Source organism: Phaseolus vulgaris, chromosome 3 (assembly GCF_000499845.2).
Source record: "Phaseolus vulgaris cultivar G19833 chromosome 3, P. vulgaris v2.0, whole genome shotgun sequence".
NCBI classification, from domain to species: domain Eukaryota; kingdom Viridiplantae; phylum Streptophyta; class Magnoliopsida; order Fabales; family Fabaceae; genus Phaseolus; species Phaseolus vulgaris.
Genome location: NC_023757.2, coordinates 24,129,789 through 24,153,367, shown reverse-complemented (window position 1 = coordinate 24,153,367; position 23,579 = coordinate 24,129,789). Strand labels below are relative to the sequence as shown.

At 34.6% G+C, this 23,579-nt stretch overlaps 2 protein-coding genes and 1 pseudogene across 7 annotated transcripts in view; all 3 read left to right on the top strand.

Moving 5' to 3' along the window:
• LOC137839394 (glucan endo-1,3-beta-glucosidase-like) lies at positions 1-2,683 on the top strand (annotated as a pseudogene).
• Positions 2,684-11,459: 8,776 nt separating this feature from the next.
• On the top strand, positions 11,460-13,420 carry LOC137806907 (transcription termination factor MTERF8, chloroplastic-like). Its single transcript, XM_068607284.1, has one exon. It carries the CDS (start codon positions 11,532-11,534, stop codon positions 12,675-12,677), a length of 1,146 nt encoding a protein of 381 aa, XP_068463385.1. The 5' UTR covers positions 11,460-11,531; the 3' UTR covers positions 12,678-13,420.
• Positions 13,421-16,019: 2,599 nt separating this feature from the next.
• Positions 16,020-23,579, top strand: part of LOC137806905 (protein ALWAYS EARLY 3) — a 34,476-nt gene continuing 26,916 nt past the window's right edge. For 2 of the 6 annotated variants that reach the window (XM_068607278.1, XM_068607276.1), the window contains exons 1-5: positions 16,128-16,264; positions 22,463-22,556; positions 22,694-22,844; positions 23,117-23,215; positions 23,453-23,515. In XM_068607278.1, coding sequence (XP_068463379.1) covers positions 22,713-22,844; positions 23,117-23,215; positions 23,453-23,515 — 294 coding nt within the window. In that variant the 5' untranslated portion in view covers positions 16,128-16,264; positions 22,463-22,556; positions 22,694-22,712. Of the gene's footprint in view, positions 16,265-16,368; positions 16,472-22,462; positions 22,557-22,693; positions 22,845-23,116; positions 23,216-23,452; positions 23,516-23,579 lie in introns of all 6 variants that reach the window. The other 4 variants (XM_068607274.1, XM_068607279.1, XM_068607277.1 and 1 more) reach the window with 4 other exon arrangements.

Genomic DNA, 23,579 nt, shown 5'->3' with positions numbered 1-23,579 from the left:
ATGGCCCTTGTGATTGGCCCAATATGTCTTGATGTTTGGCTCTCATTTGGGTTGGTGCTTGGCCCTTTTCCTTAAACTTCTCCCTCTACCTCCATATAATTTTAAAGTTCTAAACATACCCTTTTTGAGCAATTTGTAACACTTTCTTTCTAAAATATAAATATCGAATTGTACAAATTGGAAGCTAACACCGGATCTGGGGTTGCCCACCAAATTATACAATCTAGTTTGTGAATTTAATTTATAAACCGGATTGTACAATCGGTAGGCAACCCTAAATCCGATATTAATTTTTAGTTTATACAATTCGGTGTTAACTTGTCTTTAGCCTTTTTTTTTCTCTTTTGGCGTTTTTGTTCAACATGTGGTGATGTAGGGGTACAATCTGTGGGTGTGTTATGGAGGAAATGCAAATAATCTACCAACAAGAAAGAAAGTAGTGGTGGATCTCTACAAATCTAACAAAATTGGCAAAATTCATTTATACTATCTAGATAAAGGTACCCTTCGAGTCCTCAGAGGTTCAAACATAGAAGAGATACTTGGTGTTCCTAATGACCAACTTCAATCTATCACCAACGCTGGATGTGCCACAAATTGGGTCAATAAGTACGTCAAAGCCTATGTAGGAAACGTAAAATTGAAGTACATTATGTTAGAAAATTATGTAACATTATAATGTGACTCATGTGAAATAGATATTGGGTTTTGGGACTGACCAGTCCCCGGGCGTTGACTAACCATTGGTAATGTTGGTGCCATGTAAGCGAGTCCCACGAGCAGCGCGGGCCAGTACCTCACAAAACACATGCGCCAAGGAGCTGAGAGTGGTCAGACATCGGTCATCAAGATGCACCGACTTGCCACTAAGCAGTGTGGAGAGGTCGAACATCGGAAATCCAAACAGTAGGGATGGGCCACGAGAAGTGGATCCCAGATCACACACCAGTTATAAGTAAGGGAGAAGCCTAGATCACGAGTGCCCATGCATGTAGAGTGGACAGCGCATTCAGGCGTGACACAGTATAAAAGCCACTGGAAGGGTATGGCCAACAAGGGCCACGATTAGGGGCGAGCTGCATGCATGGCACGTGAACATCTAGGGCACTCTCAGAGGCGAGTGACCCCAGAGATCACGTGCACGAGGAGGCATCCAGGTGGTCATCCCGTTAGAGGTTGCACTCCAGTTAGGGACCCCACGCGCTAGGTTATCCTAAGAGTAAGGTAACAATAGTGCTGGGCCCGCCCATCAGAAAGGCCCATTTCAGGTAAACAGGAAACCCTAGTTTTCAGTCTATAAATAGTAAGTTAACAAACTTGGCCAGGGGAGAATCCTCTTGCGCCGTTACACACACACAAGAGCAAAAGTATACAGTTTTTGGTGTTTCCTAGCCCTAGTACTGACTTGAGCGTCGGAGTGCAAACGGCCGCTAGGGCACCCATTGTCTTTGTGTTTCAGGTGTTCATCACAGGGACAGCATACGCGAACGCAAGGACTCTGGACGTGAGCGTGACGCATACGTACGAAGGCGTTTCGAGTCAACCGACAGGAACAGGGCTTGATTGTGATTTATTAATATAGAAGGGACTATTGGTTAATCTAGAATGTTATATACATATACATATACATATACATATACATATACATATACATATACATATACATATACATATACATATACATATACATATACATATACATATACATATACATATACATATACATATACATATACATATACATATACATATACATATACATATACATATACATATACATATACATATACATATACATATATATATATATATATCTTATAAAATCCTAATCTGATGGAGATTAGAAAACATAAAGGAAATATGGTTCTATCTTTGCAAATGAGGTTGTCTTACTGTTTGTCATCAAGAAAGAGTGTGACAAGAAAAAGATTGCAAGAGATAGATAGGTGATTGAAGAAACTACTTACATAGAAACTCCCATTGATTAATGTAAGTGTTTGTCTCTATTATGATTGAATGTATGATATGTGAGAATGATATATTATAAGAATTTTCATTATTATATGCTTTGATTTTACACATCGCAGTTGACAATGAAGTTCACCCTAGTGATGTTTTAGCAGGCTTAGTTCTTCTAGCACTTTAAAAACATTCAAAATGCAATTTTTGCAGCTAATTTGCAAGGCCAAATCAAAGTGTCCACCACAATAGACACCACTCTACTAGGCAACTCTTACCCACTGAAAGATGGCATTTTCAATAACACGATAAGTCATACATAACTCCAATTGTAAACTTTTTAGCAAAAATCGGTGCCCCACTTCTTGCAAACATGTACCCTTACTTCACCTACAATAACAACAAACAAAACATCGATCTTGTTTATAATTTTTTTACTAAACAAGGAAACAACGAAGTTGGGTACCAAAAGTTGTTCAATACAATGCTGAATTCTCTATACACAACTCTTGGGAAGGTAGGAGCATCAAATGTGAAGGTTGTTATGTCTGAAAGTGGTTAGCCCTCAGAAGGTGGAGTTGGAGCCATTATTCAAAATGCACAAAAACACGAAAAGAGAAAAAAAAGGCTAGAGACAAACTTGAATTGCACAAACCGAAAACTAATACCGGATTCAAGATTGTCTATCGGACTGTACAATCTAGTTTATAAATTAAATTCATAAGTTGGATTGTATAATTTGTTGGACAATTTCAGATTCAATGTCAGCTTTTGGTTTATAAAATCTATATTTATAATTCAAAGAAAAGGTGTTACGGATAGTACCAGATCCAAGATTGTCTATCAGTCTATACAATCTAGTTTATAAATTAAATTCATAAATTGGATTGTATAATTTGTTGGACAATTTCATATTCGATGTTAGCTTCTGGTTTATACAATCTATATTTATAATTCAAAGAAAAGGTGTTACGGATTGCTAAAAAATATGTCTGAAATTTTAAAATTATATGGAGGTTTATCCCCATTAGAAAGAATAACCTGACCATGAAAATGGGTTTTTAATTTTTTTTTTAATTTTTTTTTTTAAAATCAAATCAATTAAGATTTTTTAAGGACGACTGTAATTGGAGGTGAAAAGAAGAAGTTGATCGTCTTTTGCACTGTAAAATCGTGTTCCATTACAATGTTGGTAAGGAGGGGCTTTCGCAGTGGTGCCTAGGGTTTCGTGGTGGTGCTATAAAAATTCAATATTTTGTGGGTGGCGCAGTATTATAGCGACGCGTGGTGGTGTCTAGGGTTTAGCAGCGGCGTAACAATCGCGGCAACGTCCCAGATCCAGGTTCACGTTTCGCAGCGGCCAGGTTCGTTGGGGGTGACACTCTTTGTTGTGATGCGGCGTGGAGGCGAGGCTTTGTTGCGGCGACACGTGCAACGATGGTGTTGCGCGCAACCAGGTGCAGAGCGCGACCCTCCCAGTCTAGTTTTGCAGCGTATGCAAGCGAGTGCGGGTCCTCTGGTGCGCGGTGATGCAGTTGTGCTTGACGGTGGTGCGGTGAGCAGTGGTGGTCAGTTGGTTGGACTGTGGCGAGCAGCGATGCTCTTGACAACAACCTGTGTCTTTTGGGGGGTTTAAGGATTTCCTCATCGAATGGAATTATTTGAAGGATCGTGAAGTATCTCCTGATAAGAACGTATATGTTAAGCATGAGCAAAGGAAAACTTTTGCTCAAGCTTTGGGAACTACATGTGACATTCCTTTGTCATAGCTACCTACTCCTTGTATTAAGGGAGACATGATTGTGGTCCAGATCGATAAGGTAGATTACTTGGCTGGCCTTGAGGATTGCAAGACCCATCTTCATGGTTGGGTTATTATTTCTAAGGGGGATAAACCTCACACACACATGGATTTAACTAAAAAGTTGCAGCCGGTGTAGAAAGCTCTTGGACCGTGAAAGGCAATTCCTCTCGGGAAGGGTTTTTATGAGTTTGAGTTTGCTTCTTTAGAAGACATGCGATGGGCCCTCGGGATGAGTTCCTTGAAGTTATCTCCGGTTTTCTTGAGACTGTTTGCCTAGACAAAATACTTTGTTCTAGTTACCATGAAGAGTACCAAAACTCAGGCTTAGGTTAGAATCTACGATTTGCCTTTGGAGTATTGGATACCAAGGGAAATTTTTTCCATCATCAGAGGTCTTGGTACTCCTTTGTCTTTGGATGAGAATACTATGAGAAAGAATATGTGTATGTGATGACTTACTTTCTACGGCAAGTGCACCGCATTTGTCAAAAGTAATAATTGTCCATAAGGACGGATATGGATCCCACAAGGAACAATAAATTATCAAGTACAATATTCGCTAAATATAACAACATAACAATAAAAAAAGTTTAGAAGTGATTGTGTTGGCACTGATCAATAAGAAAATAAACAAAGAATTAGTTGCTTCAATTGGAAAAATAGGGATTAGGTTTCATCTATCCCACACTCATGTATTTTGATTAGCATGTTAATATTTAGTTCTTTGATTGAAATTGATGCTCGTAGAATATTCATTTATATCGATCTCTCACATATAAAATTCTTAAGAATGTTTCCTAAATATCGATCCCTCACATATTTATAAAAACAACTTAGAATCACACTCAGACGTTAATGGCAATTAATATTTCAAGTCTATCCCTAGCACTCAAATATGCTAAGTATTGATGTTTAGGTCCAAACCCTAAAAATACCTCTCGGTCAGATTTAAGATTCTCAATTTGTCACGGAAAGTTAAAAGTAAAACAACAATACCAATAATCAATCAAGAACTAAATATTAATATATAAGATATCACCTCAGTACATAAGAGTTTTAGCAGATTACTCCCAATCCCAAAGGGTAGAATTAGCTATGCATACTTCTAGCACCTTCCATTCTTCCAATTGGTTACAATTCACTTTATGGTGTTTTCCTCTCAATTTGGCACACTAGGGTTGAGCCTCTAGCCCTCTATTTATCCTAGTTTTCTAGGGTTAGGTAGCTTCATGTGTCACACTAATGGGCTAAATGATAAAACATAAAAAAGGCTCAATCTTTCTTTGCATCTTTTTCCAGTCTGGGACCTTCCATCTTTATCTTTTTTGCTCAAATCATTCATCTTTAATCCAAATCTCCAATCTTCCTTAGAAATATGAAATTAACACCAAATTTGGGAATAAAATACTCTTATTCAAATAAAGATCATAAAAAATATAAAAAGGTATAAATTCATAAATTAGGGATTATTTTATATGTAAATTAGCAATAAATTCTCATAAGTGTATATATTTTAATATGAAATATTACTGAAATTAGGCACTTATCACTCTCCCCAACTTAGAATCTTGCTTGTCCTTAAGCAAAGTAAATGAATATATTTGAATTTAAATATCAAACAACTTAATTCACTAAACAACAGATCAAATTAAAAACTTATGATGCTTCCAAATTCAAATATAGAAAAATATAGACACAATCAACTTCCAAGATCAAATTAAAAAAAAAAAAGACAATTCATCAAGGAATATCTTCTCATATGCTCACAGGTAAGTGTTTCTCTCTATTTTCACTAAATCATAACAAATCACATTTGCTTTCCATTTCATTTTCAAATCACAAACATATTAGAAACATGAATCTTGAGTTCTTTTCCAGGGTTGTAATGAGGCTGGGCTTCCAAAAAATATTTGTTTTTCTTAGATAACAAAATGCACATCTTAAAGAAGAAGAACATACCTACAATTCAATTATAGAGAACATATATGTTATCTAATTACCACTTTCTTTCGATGTCACTTTTTTCCTCATTTTCTTTCTTTTCATGATTTTCATGCAATTTTTTCTATCTTTCTTTTCTATTTCTTTTTCTTCTTCTGTTTCTCTTTCTTTTCTTTTTTTGTTTTCAATAATAGGAAAAGATTCTTTTTATTTTCAACTTTTTGAACTTTCACAATCAGAACCAACCATTCCCTTTTCTATATGTATTGCATCTATGTTCTCCTTCCTTAGACATGGTAAAGGGTAGGAAATTATATCAATAAAGGTTAAGGTGCAATATTAACAAAAAAAATTCTTGGCCAAAGGGGATATAAAAAAAATGGAATTCTAATATAAAGGTTGGCTTTTTGGCCCTGGCTCCTAATTAACACAAACAAATGCCTCAATCATCTTCATGCTCTTTTATGATGCAACAAAAATAAAAATTAAGCAACCACAATTGTCAATTCATCAGTAAAACTCTCAAAACTGTTTAAGGTTCACACACTCACTTGGTTTAAATGGTCTCATTCCTTTTTGTCTTGTCATTATCTGTCCTAATCAATCATCTTATTAAATTTTCATGTATCATAATTTTAACTACATTTGAATAGGGATTCAATCATCTTTTCTTTTCTAACCTGTGTCTAATTCATCTCACTATTTAATTTTTAAACACAAATTCTTTTTTCCACAATTCAAAATTAATATTCTAGTTCTTTTTTATTTGAAAAAAAATAAAAAAAATAACTAGAAAACAAACAAATTAAAACTGAAATTTATTCAAGAAAGATAATTCAAGACTTAAAACTAACAAACTAACAAAACAGAAAATTTATTCAAAATAAACAATAAAAACAAACTAAACAAATAAGCAAATACACAGAAAAAAAAAACAAAAAAACAAATAAATAAAATAAGACAAAATTCAAATAAATGAAAAAAAAAACTATAAAAAGAAAAGAGAATTAGAAAGATAAAACCATATTTTTGCTCAATCTTCTTTTCTTAAGAAGTCATCCAGCATTTTGTTAAAACCTTTATCTACAGTCTTGCTTCATTTGTTGGATCTACCCCCCTCCTTATCTTGAGTTCTAACTTGAAGTTCTCCTTTGTCGACATCAACTATGATTCTAGCAGTCTTCATAAAGGGTCTTCCAAGTATCAAGGGAACCTCCTCATCTTCTTTCATGTCCATCACAACAAAATCCACAGGGAATGTGAATTTACCCACCTTGATGAGAACATCTTCAACCACACCATATGGATACTTGGTTACTTGATCAACTAACTTTAAAGTCATCTTGGTGGGTTTAATCTCCAAATCACCTATTTTCTTCAGCATTGCCAAAGGAATTATATTTACGCTTGCTCCCAAATCCAACAAAGCATTGGCTACTAATAAAGCACCTATAGACACGGGAAGGTTAAAACTCCCTAGGTCCTTGAATTTTTTAGGCAAACCTTTTTGAATAATGACATTGGATCTATCCTCCAGCTCTATATTTCTTTCTTCAATATAGCTCCTATTCTTTCGAAATCTTTCAAATGTTGAATCTTGCTTCAAATTTCCTGCAAAATAATTTTTAGGGAGAAATTTATCAAAGAATTTTCTTTCCTTCTCTTTTTTTTGAAGGAGAATGAGGATATGATAAATCTTTTTCAAGAACTCCTCTCTCCTTATTTTCACTTTTCTTCTTTATTTTTTCCTCCTCACTTCTCTCTTTCTCATCTCTCTTCCCCTTTGTCTCATCTTTTTCTTCTTTTTCAGCACTACATTATCGCAATGCTCTTTTGAATTGGTTTGGCTATTGACTGAAAACTGGCCATTTTGTTCCTCTGCAATTTGTGCAATTTGTTTGGTCAGTTGTCTCATCTAGATCTCTATACTCCTAATCATGGCCATGCTATTGTCCTGCGCGCTCACAATCTTTGTCAGGGTGTCTTCAACTTTACTCATTCTTTCAAGCATGGATGGATCATCAGCTTCAAGTGAATTGTTCTGATAAAAACAGTGACCATTAGGATGAACACCTCCACAAAAATTACACCTGATTAACTGACTCTGGCTTTTAGATGAATGAACAACATATAATTGTTGGGGCAATTTAGCCATTTGTGCAGTTAGTTGCTCAATCTACTATTGCGGAAGAAGTTTTTAGTAGAGGTATCTCTTCTAAGCTTGTGAATGATAGGAAAATTTTACATATAGCTAGTCCGCAAGGTTATCTCACTCCCTCTCATATTTTATATGTTGATGACATATTTATTTTCTGTAGGGGGGATATTAAGTCTCTTAGAAATTTGAGTATTTTTCTTAAAACATATGGTGATTTTTCTGATCAATATGTTAATAACTCTAAAAGTAGTTTTTTCACCATGGATAATTCTGCAAGATTTGTCACCAAAATTCAATGTATTCTTTCTTGTAGTCATGATTGTTTGCCTTTCAATTATTTAGGAGTGTCTATCTTTGTTGGTGCTCCAAAGTATCGATTTCTTCAACCTTTGGTTGATAAAGTCAAATTGAAGCTAGCATCTTGGAAATGTAAATATCTTAGCATGATGAGTCAAATTCAGTTGGTCAATACGGTGATTACTGGATTTCTAACTTATAGCTTTAATATGTATAAATGGCCTATTTCACTTCTTAACCAAGTTCAACAATGGTGTCAAAATTTTATTTGGACTGGTGATATTTTGAAAAGAAAAGGCATAGTCATTGTGAATTGGGATACGATTTGTTCTCCTCTTGAGAATGGAGGTTTGAAGATTATTAATCTTCGTCATGAAAATAATGCATATCTTTTTAAGCTTGCTTGAAAATTTGCTTATAGCAACAGACCTTGGTCTTTGCTCTTGAAAGTCAGGGTTCTTAAATCAAAATATGAGTTTAGAATGGTTTATAGATCCTCGTCTCTTTAGCCTGGAATTAAGCACTTTTATTCTACTATACTTATTATACTTCTTGGATTGTTGGTACAGGTTCTTTTATTAATTTTTGGAATGATAAATGGTGTTCTACTACTTCTTTAGCAAATATTGCAGGGTTATCTGATGGTGCTAGCATTCCGGATACAATCTTTCAGTTTTGCACAGGTTGTGATTGGAATATTCCCTTATCTTTACAGCAGATGCCTCATTTTTTAATCATATCATGGTTAGGGAGGAACAAGATATTCCCAATTGGATTCTAGATGAGTTTATTCGTTTCTCTCTTAAATCGGCTAGGACTTTTTCTTGGAACCAGGAGTTCTCTATGGTTGGGGTAAATTCATTTGGTCTTCATCTATTCTGCCTTCCAAAACTCTAGTATTCTGGAAATTTTTTCATGGACGGCTTCCTATAGATCAACATATTCAAAATAAAGGTTTGTATATATGTTCTATGTGTACGCTTTGTAAAAAGCATGAGAAATCTATTCAACATTTATTTTTTGAATGTTCTAATGCTTTGCATATTTGGAGTTGGGTTCGACAAATCTTTCTTACTTTTCATTTCTCTATTAAGGATGATCTTCTTTCTTTTATTAAGAGTGATGGTAGTCCTTTGGTTAAATTGATTAAACTTGTTGTGGTAACTTTTTCTATTTGGATGATCTGGTGTATGGGGAATTATGCTAGATTTCAGGATAAGATTGGGGTTTCTAAGGCTATTTCAGTAATTAAAGATTTAACTTGTCTAGTGGAAAAATCGTTTAAAACTTCAATGAAGAATGATATGTTGGATTTCAACATGATTAAGTTTTTTTATATTAATACTCGTAGTGGTAAAGTTCTTCGTCTTTTTCCTGTTAGATGAGAGTTTCCTTCAACAGGCTGGGTTAAAATTAACATTGATGGGGCTGCTAGGGGTATCCTGGTCTTGCTACTTGTGGAGGTATTTTTCGTGGGAGTATGTGAGAATATATTGGTGTTTTCTCTGCGTTTCTTGAAGCTCAAACTGTTATGGTTGCTGACTTTATGGAGTTATACATGCTATGGAGGAAACTCAAAAGATGGGACTTACTAATGTCTGACTTGAATGTGATTCTGACTTGGTTTGTGTTGTGTTTACGGTTAGGACTAATGTTCTGTGGATGCTTCGTAATCGATAAAATACTTGTCTTTATTACTTACATACCGCTCTTAATGACAATGATAGGAACACTCACGGGAAATAGTGCATTGAGGTTCAGTGTCTTCCTCTTTCTACATTCTTCTAACTGAAGTTTCTCCCTATTTGAAGATTGTGAATAAATAATAAATTAAGAAAATAATTAAAAAAATGGGGAGAAGACAAACTTGTGGGAAGAAGACGAACTCTTGTTGCTGCTTCTGAAGTTTTTCCTTCTCTTCTTCCTCTATTTTGCTATAAAATTTAACCACCATTTACAATTAACAAATAAAGAACAAACAAAACAACATTATAACATATAAAAAAAGTAAAGTTAAGAACACGATGACGTACCTTCTCTACATAATGCTATTTGGTGACCAAACCCACTATTCTGAATCTGAAATTTATAAAAAGTTAAGATGATTGTACTATAAAAAAACAAAACATAAAAGAAGAAAATACAAAGGAATAACGTGTTTCAGATTAGAAGTAACTTTTTTATAAAACATGAGAAAATGAGAATATATTTTAGTCACTGTATGATTTTATTTAAATCCATAAAATTGTTCCCAAAAAACGTCTTATGATCAAGGACTTTCATCCACCCTCTGTCTCCTCTCGTTGAGTTCTTCTTATTCCTCTAGTCACGTGTTTCAATCACAATTTCATAAGAAAAATGTCAAATTAGTGTTTAACAAATTGAAATGCACATAAAGAGAATTATCGATTCTTGTGATGGTGCACGCAACTTCTTTTGTTAAGTCATTCCCCTCCATCTAGTCACAAACTTCAATTTCAATTTCATAAGATAAAAGGTCAAATTAGGGTTTCACAAAAATTAATCAAAACATAGAAAGAGAAAAAGAAGTAAAAATGAAAGTATTTTTGTACATAAAAGAGGAAAGAAAAGAGAATGAGAAGTATGATGCAGAAAAAAAAAGTACGTGGATTTATGCATAGTGAAAATATTCAAATCAAATTCAATAGAAACTAAGTGACAAAGTAAAAAAAATTAAAAATGATTTTTTAAATCAATTTGAAAACTGTTATTTATGAAATTAAGAAATGTCTAAGATAGAATGAAAGGTTATTATAAGAGTAAAATAAAAAATAAAAGATTCATAATTGTTAAGTTAATGTTAAACTAACCATAATTATTTATAAGATCTGGAAAATAACGGTGAGAAATTGTAAAATTTTAAACTAACAAATGTTCTCAAACAAACATTAAGATAACAATATTTATGTATTTAAAATAAGATTTAAGAAAAAAAAAACAAAAAGATTTAACATTACTAAATTTTTGAAAGATTAAAACAGTATTTCACTGTATTAAAATAAAAAATATATTTAAAATAAGTTAAAACTAGTTATTTGAAATTTGAAAATGAATTATAAAAATAAAAATAAAATCTTATGTAAGTATTGAAAGTATTCTTAACATTGCAAATGCATAAGAATATTTTGTTATAAATTAAAAATGAATTTAAATATAATTTAGTTTATAAAGTTTTTAAAGATAATCCATTTCAATTGTTATTTTTTAAATTATAAATAAACTAGTTTTAATTTATAAAAAAATTATTTAATGTATTTTTTTGTTCTTAAAGTTACAGTGAAAGAACTTGTAGAAACATATGTATTATTCCCTCCTTCTACCCTGGTTAATTTTTTCCCACTCATTGTCCAAATGAAGAAGATCTCAACCCTAAGAATCCTTCACCATCATCATTCTCTTCTGAATCGCAGTCCACCCTTCTCCCTCTGTTTCAATTTCAAATTCGCCACCATCCCTCACGCCCACTCCTTTGTTGTCTCCTACCTCGTCTCAACCTGCGGCTTCTCACCGGAATCCGCCGTCTCCGCCTCCCGCCACCTCCGCTTCCACAGTCCACAGAAGCCTGACTCCGTCCTGGCATTCTTCTCTGCGCATGGCTTCTCAGTCTCCCAAATCCGCTCCATCGTCAAAAGGGAAAGCCGCATCCTCCTCTGCAATCCCGACAAGGTCCTCCTCCCCAAGTTCCTCTTCCTCCGCTCCAAAGGCGCCTCCCCCGCCGACATAGTCCACATGGTCACCACCGGCCCTCGCGTCCTCCTTCGCAGCCTCGATAACCACATCGTCCCCACCTATCTCTTCATCAAAAGTTTTGTGGAATCCGACAAGCAAATCATCACCTGTCTCAAGCGCAACCTCTCCTTCATTGGCGACCGTCGCCTATCTTCCAACGTCCAAATTCTCCTGGATAACGGCGTTAAACGTTCCAGTATCGCCATGTTGCTCACCATGTGGCCCTCTATCCTCTGCACCTATAACCTGTCCCACACTGTTTCTGAATTGAAGGAAATGGGGTTTGAAACTTCCACCTCCACTTTCGCCGTCGCCATGCTCGCCAAAAGGACTGTGACTAAAGCCAAGTGGGACGACAAAGTTGAGGCTTTTAAGAAGTGGGGGTGGTCGGAGGAGCATGTGCTTGTGGCGTTTAAGAAGCACCCTTATTGCATGTTGACGGCCCGTGAGAAGATTGAAGCCGTGTTCAGCTTTTGGGTTGAGGTGTTAGGGTATAGCTCTTTGGAGCTTCTCAAGTATCCTGTTATTTTTCCGATGAGTCTCTCTAAGAGGATTGTTCCCAGGTCTTTGGTTCTGAGGTTTCTTGCCAAGGAAGGTTTGCGGAAAAAGGGTGCCAGCAATTGCACGCCTATACTCGTGACGGAGAATGTGTTTCTGAACAAGTTTGTCAATTGTTTTGAGAAGCATTCTTCTCAGTTGTTGACGATGTATGAGAAAAGTCAGAATGAAGGGAACACTGGTAAGGGGGAGAAGAATGTTTGCTTGTAGCATTGGCTTATTGTTCACTCCTATGATATCTACTGAAATTCTGACTACATAAAAGAACGAGTCTTTTGATGAAAGAGAGAAATTATCATATTTGTAGGTATGAATTATGTTTAGTCTGGCGTTTTCATAATATGTTCTGATTGCATAGAGAGGTGGTTTAGTTAAATTATTTACCATGCTCATTAGCAGCACATTGTGGACTAAAACAAGAAATGAAAGAAAATGTTGGACCTGCAAAATTTGTTTGAAGGAGATTTACATGACTGCCAATTTAAGCCTCAACCGGGGAAGATTTGTGAAATTGGTTGCCTTGTCTGTATCCATCTTTTTGAGATGAACAATACAGCTTCATAAAACCAGCAAATAGATTTCGTTTGAATATTTCGCATGGAAAAAGCAGAGGCAAATAATGGTTGACTTGAAAGATGATTAAGAATATTTCACTCAATGACATTCTGAAGATCTGATGTTTGTTTCTGTATATAAATTGCTACTCTTGGTCAAATTCTGTCTATGCTGTTATTCTCATCTGTCAAGCAGGCTGCTTTGTGTGAATTATTAAGTACTGCTGCTTATTTCACACTCTCCTATTCACCCTTCCTGGAATGAGTGTTTAGTATGGAGTTGTTACAGATTTTGGCTTGTCTTTTGTTTGTTTGTTTTTTTCTTAGAGTGAAATGAGCTGATTCTTAAGAGGTATTTTCTGTCCAAAATGAGATAAAACACCTACTCTTCAAGAAACAGGTATGATGTTTTCTGCCTAGCTGTTTTTATTTGTTACAGGTGACTGTTTCTTTGTGGATTGACTAAAGACTAAACTAGAAGGGTGTTTGTATTCTTTGGTTGAGATGAAGTGATTCTAGTTTTTTTCAGTCTGTTTTAAAATCAATTTGAAAGATATGTATATAAACATAAAGCGCGGAAAGAGAAGTTTAGGAAATGATGAACTTCCCAAGGAAGTAGATGCTCATACCAATATCAAAGTGTTTGCCATTGAATGAACAAAAGGGAAACAGTCATCTCAGATGAAGGGTTCCAGAGTTGATCGAAGGTGCAGTAAAAAATTGCCACACCATATTATATTTTAAAAACTGCTATTTTGTCGTGGTTTAAACTATGAAATTATTGAGGGCAAACACGGACAATACTTATAATCTCTAAAATATTCTAAAAGGTAAGATAGAGGGATATAAACATGTTTCAATTTTATTTTGTAACAGAAAATTTTTCTCATCTTAGTTCAAAATGATTTTGTTGTTTATTTTTATAGACATAATAAAATTTTATACAGTAAATTTAATTTTTTTAAAAATTAATATATTTTTCTTTTTTAAAATTCTGTTAAACCTGTGTTAAAATTATTAAAAATTTAATAAATATTTTTTAAATTAAACATTTTATCAATTATTGTAAAATGCTGAGAGTATTGTAAAATGCCGGTGTCTGTCTTACCCATATATCTAACACACTATTCAAATCTAAAAGTTTCACAACTATGAAATTAATTTTAAATATCGGAGAGATACTTTTTTTTTTCCATTTAAAAATATAATAATCTAAAACAGACTTTGTAAACAATCTGACCAATACGAAATAAATGATCAGTTTAATAATTATGCTTAAAACTTCCCAAAAAGACAACTTTTTTTCAGCTTCATTAATGTTAAAAAAAACAGTTATTTATATAATTCTATTTAGTAAACTGACAGAAAAATGTTTTTACTACTTTTAAAAATATAAAAAATTTGAATTAAAATTTTAACAAATAAATTACTATTTCAAGTTGAGGTATCAACCTAATTTTGAGATGTCAAATTGACAAAAGTTTTTTTTTTTAAAAAAAAAAATACTATTTCAATAACTTAGCTTAAAAACTTAGTATGGGATTTTGTGTGTGTAAAAGGTTATTTAGATAACGTTTCCTTTAGTAACAATGTTTGCTCCCTCTTGCTTAGCTTTAGAAGTCTAAACGTGATTTATCTTATCAAAATATATATAACCATGACATAGATAAAACATTACAAGTTTGTTTCACAAAATTAGTTTACAATATGCTTAATAAATGATAAATTGTTTATAAATAAGTATATCTCTATTACATGTTTTAATTAAGAACTAAACTTTAAATCTAGTTTAATTTTACAAAATTAATATAGTTTACACACACTTTATGAATTGATATCATCTCATGTTGAAGTTGTCAACTCTAATGATTATGATAATATCTTAAGAAGTTTAATTTTAAGTTGAATTTGACCTTACAAAATCGATTTTGTAAGGTGAAGTTCGTACCCACTTATATATTATAAATCAATTTTATTTCTAGTGAATATGAAATATCCAACAATATAAATCATATTTATTGTCAAAATTGTAAGACTTAGCCTCGTATAGTTTTATATATGTTGATATGACAATAAATTTAAAATCCTATATCATAAAAAATTTATTGAAAATAACTTTTGTTTAAAATTTTTTTAGGTTAATCTATTGAAAAAAAATCATAAATCATCTTACTCATCTATTTTAAAAAGTTGAATTAAACTTAAATATTTTTTTTAGTTTGGTGTAACTAATTCATAAACTACTAAATGCAAATAAAAGACACAAAATGACACAATTATACATACTTTATTATGTAAATAAAATTAACATTTTCTAAACAAAAATGTATTATTATGTTATATAGAATTTTTTGAATGTTTTTGTTTATTTTAAAAAGTTGTTTATGTTTTTCATTTGTATAAGTATGTTTACTTAAACTAATTGATCTAATGAATATTATTTTTTAGAAATATTTTTTTATTTCTTAATTTAATTTGCTATTTATTGAGTTTTTTTATAACTTTTATTGAGTGTAATTTTTACATAAGATCCGAATTACTTTAATTTGTCATGCTGATTTTTTTAACTTGAATTACATAAAAAAAAAATATTAAAATTAATGAAATAATTAAAATAAATATTTTTTTATTTCAATAAAATTGAAAATAAGTAATAATAAATTAAAAGAATAACAAAGATATTAAAAGAATTAAATTAAATAAACTATAAAGTAGAAACTAAAATATAAATTAGAAACTTTAAAATAAGTATGAGTTAGTTTGTAATGTCTTGGAACAATTTAATAGATAGCTTAGACCTCATTAAACACACTATTAATATCCCTTAGATAGTTCTTGAAAACTGTGATTTTAAATGCAAAGCAACGGTAAGTCGTATAATATATATATTTAAAAAAAAGTTTAACTTTCAATTAGTAGCGTTTTTTTTGACAAGTTTGAACCGAGAGTTAAAGTTGGGCGTTTCTGATTTAAAATTTTATTTGGCGATAAATTGGTTGGCGTTATTTGAAAGAGGAGAGAAACGAAAGAAAATAAGAAGAGGAGAAAAAAAAAAAGAATGGTACTATTATTTTAAAGTTTCGCGGTTATACCCCCGAATTCATTTGTTTTGTTTACGCCAACAACGAGTCGAGAGTTGTTTGTTCATCATCCTCTTCTCTTAGCATTTGTGCATCGACTACTGAACTGCCACTAGATCCCTCTCTTGCAGCTTCCATTTGCAATCCAGATTCTCTTTGATCGGTGAGCTTCTCCTTCCTTCTCTCTCCAACTCTCTTCACTTCCTTTTTGATTTCGAACATGCTTTCACTCACTCTCTCTTTGCGAGGGCTTTTCTTACTCATCAGATTCCCAATTCCAATCGCGCCTCGCTAGATCAGAGGGGCGATTTCGTCGAATATTCCAATTCCGCGTTTCGGTTCGGCTTCCTCAACTCAAATGCGGGGTTCGGTGCGTATTAGGGATAAATTAACTCAATTACCTCGTTTCTAGCTGTGATTTTTAATTTCTTCTTCTTCATCGCACCTGCCTTTGCTTGTGTTTCCTTTTCTGCTGCTTTTCTTTCTCAGCTGATGAACTGCACTGTGGACCTCTGTAATTTTGCCTTTTTCCTTCTTTTTGTTTTTGTTCGGTTCTCAACAATGATAAAGCAAGAAAACAATAAGAAGATTGAAGAAAGCAATTTATTGATAACAGAAAGTCTATACACAGAGGACTTTCACTATTTCAGTGTGTTGACTAAGTTCATTAAAGACTACCGAATACAACATGCTTAGCCAATTCTTCTTCATGGAAAATCATATGATGTTATGAAATCATGTGCTATTTCTCGAATCTGTGGTCAGTCCTTTTCCGATAGAGCATGTGACAATTGAATACAATTTTTTCCAGAATTTTTGTATGAGTTTCTTGACCCTTTGCCTTAGGATTAGTCAGTTCTATTTCTTGATGGAGGCAAGGGAAGGGATATATCTCAGGGGTTGAGTCTCACCTTGACGTGGTGGAAGTTATCAATTCAAGCTTGATTATCCCTAAACCCAATATAAGTTTTTTTGTTTGGATGTCGTGATCAAATAAGTATATAGTAATTGAGAATGGATATAGAAGAAGTAACAAAAGATCATTCATGATCAAAACGGTCTTTTTCTCCTTCACATCAGTCTAACTGTGTGACTAAGCTCTTCGACATATGATTTGTTGTATATGATTTAGAGTCAATCATCACAATTCTCCACCTTAACTCCAAATCATGGAAGAGTTTCCAACTTCAACTTTCCTTTTCCTCAATTTACCAGCTCCAAACATCGTCTAAACCTCAATCTTGACAAGGATTTCGTAAACATAATTGTTGGATTTTCTTTCGAGTCTATCTTCTCGATCTTAACCTTTCTAGACTAAATAACATCTCTCACGAAATCTGATGTCTGTGTTTCGTCCTCTCATGGTAAATTTGATAATCAACTAGATATATAAGGCTTTGACTATCATAGTGAACAATCGCATAGTCTTGCACAATACTTAACTCTCTAATCTTACAGTGCCTCCTTTACCCCTTATGTGAGCATAATATACTCTGCCTAGGTAATAGATAAAGGCAGACTGATTGTAGACTAGATTTCCAGCAAACCGTAGTACCAAACAAGGTAAAAGACATACCTCGAAATTGACTTTTTGGTATCAACGTTCCCTGCATAATCAACTTTCACATATCCTTTTATAGTAGCTCTGTCAAGGGTAGACCGTCTAAACACTAGACTGGACCACTTCAAAGCCTTCCAATGAGCTCGTCTAGGATCTGCCATGTACATGCTAACAACACTAACAACATCAATCAAATCCGTTATGCTACAAACTATCCCATACATGATGCTACGAACTCCATTAGCATAAAGGGTAGCCTTCATCTTCCTCCTTAGTACTTGGAGCTTGAGCAATTGAGAGCTTCATATGATGTCCCAAAGGTGTCCCCCTAGGTTTAGATTCATGCATCCGAAATCTCTCAACCACCTTCTGGAAGTATCCTTGCTGAGACAAACGTAGTATCCCAACCGCTTGGTCCCTCTATATGTCCATCTCCAAGACCTTTCATTTCAAACTCTGAACTTAATCTTCGCTTGAGCTCTTCTAATTCATATTCATATAGGTTGGATATAAGGATATAATCCACATATAAGAGTAAGAACACCACACATTCTTCTTCTCTTTTGGGGATGTATACATAACAATCATAACTGCAACTCTAGAATCCTGTGTATCTTAGGAAGTCATCAAATATCTTGTACCACTACCTTGGACTCTATCAAGTCATACAATTATTTTTCCAAGAGACAGACCTTCCCCTCCTCTTCAACAAACCCCTTAGGCTGTTGCGTATAGACGATTTCCTCCAGAATGCCATGTAGAAACACTGTCTTTACGTCTAATTGTTCTAACACCAAATTGTACTAGTTAACAATAGACATTAAAATCCTTATACAACAATGTTTTACCACAAGTGAGAATATCCTATTATAGTCAACTCCTTCCAGTTGTGTAAAACCTTTCGCCACCAATCTAGCCTTGAATCTTTGACTTTCTGCACCTGATATTCCTTCCTTCTTCTTGAACCCACTTGCATGCTACCACCTTCTAGTTTCTTGGTAGATCAACAAACGTCTACGTGTAGCTTTTTCTCAGACTCAATTTCTTCTTCCAGGGTAACTTGCCACTGTTGAACTTTTGAAACTTCTATAGTCTTATGAAAGCTTCTAGGCTCTGAACCATCGATCTCCCAAAGCATAACTAGTAAGGTTAGCTTATCCAAACCTGTGTAGGTTTGATCGTCCTCCTCTCCCTATCACATGTAAGTTGATTGTCGGAGTCAACCTTTGCACGTCTAGGCCTTCTCGTGTAAGATGTAGAAGGTTGGTGAACATTGTTTGACGCCTCATTGTCTGCTGCCTCCAGACATCTCATCCTTTAGTGAAAGGCTCCACCTTAACATGGATTTTCTCCTCCCCTTTATCCAGATCTTTGCCCATCATAACCATTTGAGTCTCATCGAATGTGACGTCTTTGCACACGAAATACCTAGCCTCTCCAGTCTCCAACGTCCACAACTTACCCTTTCACACATTCTATGTATCATATGAAGATACATTCTTAGCATGTGCTTCTAATTTGTCTTTCTTGAAGTGTGCAAACGCCATGGCACTAAACACTCTTAGGTTCTCATAACTTCCACTCCATACTTCCATATGATTCTTAGAGTTCAGTTGTTGTTTATCATGTAGACGATGTGTTTGCAGATTCCTTCCGGAAGGTCTTAGGCAATCGAATCCCTAGCAGCATACATTTCACCCTCTCCAAAATGGTTCTCTTCATCCTCTCAGTCAGTTTATTTTGTTGTGCCTCTTTATGCCTTCTGTTTTGTAAAACTCATTGAACCCCTTTGAAACAAACTCCAACCCATTGTTTGTCTTGAGCACCTTCAGGTTGGTCCCATGTTGAGTACTCACCATGGTGTGCCACTTTTTAAATCTTTGAAAAGTTCCAGTCTTACTTTTCAAGATATAGATATGCACCCTCCTCTAGTAATCAATCGTCTATGATGGTGAGTAAATAAGACCTTCCACCACTAGTCTGATCTCTCGTTGGACCCACAAGTCTACATAAACATACTCAAAAGGGCTATTGGACACATGCCCAGTCCCAAACTTCAATCTATGATACTTTCCTAGTATGCAGTGATGACAAAACTCCAACCCTTCCATCTTATCACCTTCTAGCAGGTTCTGTTTCTGTAGCTCCACCAAACCCTTCTCATTGATGTGTCCATCCTCAGAGGCCACAACTTCGTCTTATCTTGTGTTGGAGATCTCACATCGATTGGAGATTAAAGTATTTCATAGTTTATAAGTGGGTGCAAACCTCATCTTATAAGACGGTTTTATAAGGTTGTGTTAGGCTTAAAATCCATTTCTTAATATCTTGCATCGTCTTACTGGCTACAGATGCATGCGCAATGAGTTGTCTAGGATTTACAGGCCATTCTTCTTCTCCCCCAACAACTGTAAATGCTCCCCTTAGCATCATTATCATTCCTTGTTCAATCTTGGTTGTTAAACCTTCCTAATCAAACATGCTGATAGACATAAGATTCCTTTTCAATTCTAAAACATACCTCACTTGTAGTCATCAAACATCTTTAATCTGATAGACCCCTTATGCTGTACTTTACAAGCTTTATCCTTCCCAAGAAGGACCACTCCACCTTCTCTCAGTTCCAGGGTCTCAAAGAATTCCTTGACTGGACACATGTGATATGTGCACCCCGAGTCCATGACCCAACTCCTTTTTGTATCAAACGCAAATGCCACCAACACCCCAGTAGACTCGTAGCTATCAAACGCTAATCAATATCAACAAACTGTTTTTAATGGGATTTCTTGGCTTTCCAATTTCTCTTCTTGTTTGGACAATTTGACTTGAACTTACCTTTCTTGTGGCAATTAAAACACTCAACTTCAGCCAGATCATCTGACGAGAATTGCTTCGTCTTCTTCCCCTTGGACTCCTTCTCTTTCTTCCTTTTTGACTTGGACATGTTCAAACTCAACCCATTTTTCCCCCCTTTGGACTCTTGAAACTTTTGAAGCTCTATAGTCCTTATTGAGGTTTGTACCTCCACTAGGGTAATGATCTTCTCCTTCCTGAACAATAAGTTGCATTTAAAGTGTTCTTAACATCTTGGGTAAGTTGTTAAGAAGTAAAATTTTATCCTCATGCTCCAGTTTCAGTTGAATATTCTCCAGGGCGTCCAAGATCTTGTTGAAATCTACTAGCTATTCCACCATCATTCTTGACTCAGTCAGTCTAAACGAGTGCAACTGTTGCTTTAGACAAAGTTTGTGTGCCAACAATTTGGTCATATACAATGTACTCAAGCTTCACCCACATCGGGGCAACACTATTCTCCTTTGTGACTTCTCTCAGTGCCTTATCACCAAGACACATGAGTATGACACTCTTTGCTTTGTTGATCATGTCAACCTTCCCTTTCTGAGACAAAGATGCTGACATGTTTGCCTCACCCTTCAAAGCATCATCACAACCTTGTTGAATCAAGAACTTCCATCTCGAGTCTCCACAATCCAATGTTCTTCAACTTCTTGATGTCAAACTTAGTGGTCATTTCTTTATCTTCTTGACTTTCTTTTCTTTTTCGTTGGGGATGACGCCAAATGTTGGGTTCTCAACAATAACAAAGCAAGAAAACAAGAACAAGATTGAAGAAAACACATTATTAATAACAAAAGGTTTATACACAGAGAACTCTCACTACTGCAGTGTGTTGACTAGGTTTATAAAGACTCTATATATAGACCTTATACAAAAGAAGTAACAAAAGACCATTAAAAAACAAATTGTTAAGACAATTATAACAAACACATACTAAATGGCCTAACTCGTCTCAACACTACATGACGTTCTCTAGTAGACGATCTTTTTCTCCTTCACATCAAACTGTCTAATTGTCTGACAAAGCTCTTCAGTGCTGTACATGATTTAGAGCCTATCATCATAGAGTTCACTTAGGCTTCCTTTTTTTTCTCTTGTGGCTGAAATGAAATTCAAGCTTCGATGTGGACTTTATGTTGTTATTGCTCTGTGTAGGTATGCTGTGTGTTTCTGGATTTGAATCAGCGAACAATAGTGAAACAAATTCATCCAAGTGTTTTGGAAACGAGGGATGGTTGAGATTAGAGAGTTTGGGTGGGATGCATTCCTTTCTAGATGTTTCAGCATTCTGCTGACTGTTTTGGCAAATGGTTGCAGTAATGCTGTTAAGGGCTCCGAGTTTTGCATCTTCTTTTCTGTTTGGATGTGAGGATTTGGGCTTAGAAAATATGTCAGTGAAAATAGGTTGGTGCAATAGGGACTAAGGTTTGCTGTCCTTTGTTGGTCATCATGGTGCATGCACCCTCCACGAAGGGCAAGATCAGTTGGACCTCCTTGTATCTCTTAACTAGGCTGTCTGGTTTCTAGTAAAAGGATAGGATTATCTTGTTATTTTATCATTTTTTCCTCTTTAATTTGTCTTTTCCAATATTTTCTTCATTCAATCTTTGTATTATTTCCAGTCTTAGAGCCTTTCCATATTCATTTTGCTCTCTATTTGCTGACAAAGGTAACTTGTTTTGCTAACAATATACAATTGCTTTAATCGGTGTCAAGTTTTATTGTCTCAAATGTGAACACTCTGCCGCCACCTAATCTAGTATATCCTGATCATGGTGTTTTGACATATGGTGCCCTATTTTGTAGCTGTAAAATCTGTGATCATGAGTTTCAAAACAGATTATTTGTTTTCTTTTGCAAATACCTACCAGCACTAGCGCATTGTAAAACATTATATTTTCTTCACTATAAGTCCTCAGGCTATTTACCTTTGATTATCAGGATGCATCTTCTGTGTTTTGAACCCGTTTTCATCAACATTATCTGTACATGGAAAGGAGGTGACATTTCTGTCTGAACCGCTTTGGATTCTCAAGTATGGAACCTTTTTTTCTATGAACTCCCTCTGCCTCTCTCTTGTCTCTTCCTCTCATGATAGGATGCAATTAAATTTTTTACGTAATTAGGTTGTATTTGTTTTTCTCACTCCTCTGTCTTTCTGGTAATTTGCAGACAATCAAGGAAATCAGTTATGGCTCCTTCTAGGAAATCTAGAAGTGTAAATAAGAGGTTTTCCAGTGTTCATGAGACTGCATCTAGTAAAGACAAAATTACAGAGAATGGTAGCAAAAATAGGCTGAAGGCGAGTCCTGGTATTCAAAAGGTGAATTTGTTTCTTTACTTCTTTGATAAGAAATTCTTTCTCAAACATAATACGTTTACTGAATTAAAACAGTGGAAGAAATTTTCCCTACTCTTTATCGTTTTGCCTCTAATTGCTCTTATCAAGAAGTCATTGTAATATATTCATATCTTTTTTACATTTTATCAATAAAGTTGGGTAGTAAGTTTTTTTAGAGTTTGGTTAAAATGGTCAGGTGTTATGAATTTTATTTCTTAACTTGTAATTATTTTTCAAATTTCAATCTTATGCAGAAGAGAAGATTGGCTGACATGTTAGGACCACAATGGAATAAGGAGGAGCTTGGGCATTTTTATGAAGCTTACCGTAAATATGGGAAAGATTGGAAGAAGGTTGGTTATTGTTTCATAAGGGTGCTTCTTATTGAATAATGGTTAAAGATCAAGTCTCCCTGTCAGTTTTTTCTTCTAATACTGGGCTACACATGTAGTACATACTGCTTAAAATTCCATTGCAAATTTAAGGATCAAGGTTGTCTTATTTTGTTAATCTACCTTATGCACTGCAATTTTCCAGTGCAATGTTATTACTAAACATGCCCTTTTCAGTGACATTTTACCTATTTACAGGTTGCTCTTGCAGTACGTAATAGGTCTGCAGAAATGGTAGAGGCACTGTACACTATGAACAGGGTATATGCATTACAAGCATCAACATCCTTGTTAATTTACTGATCTAAAATGCATACACCATGTA

Bases quoted from the DNA above. Each gene is read 5' to 3' on its own strand.
- LOC137806907 (XM_068607284.1), top strand. From the start codon at position 11,532: ATGAAGAAGATCTCAACCCTAAGAATCCTTCACCATCATCATTCTCTT.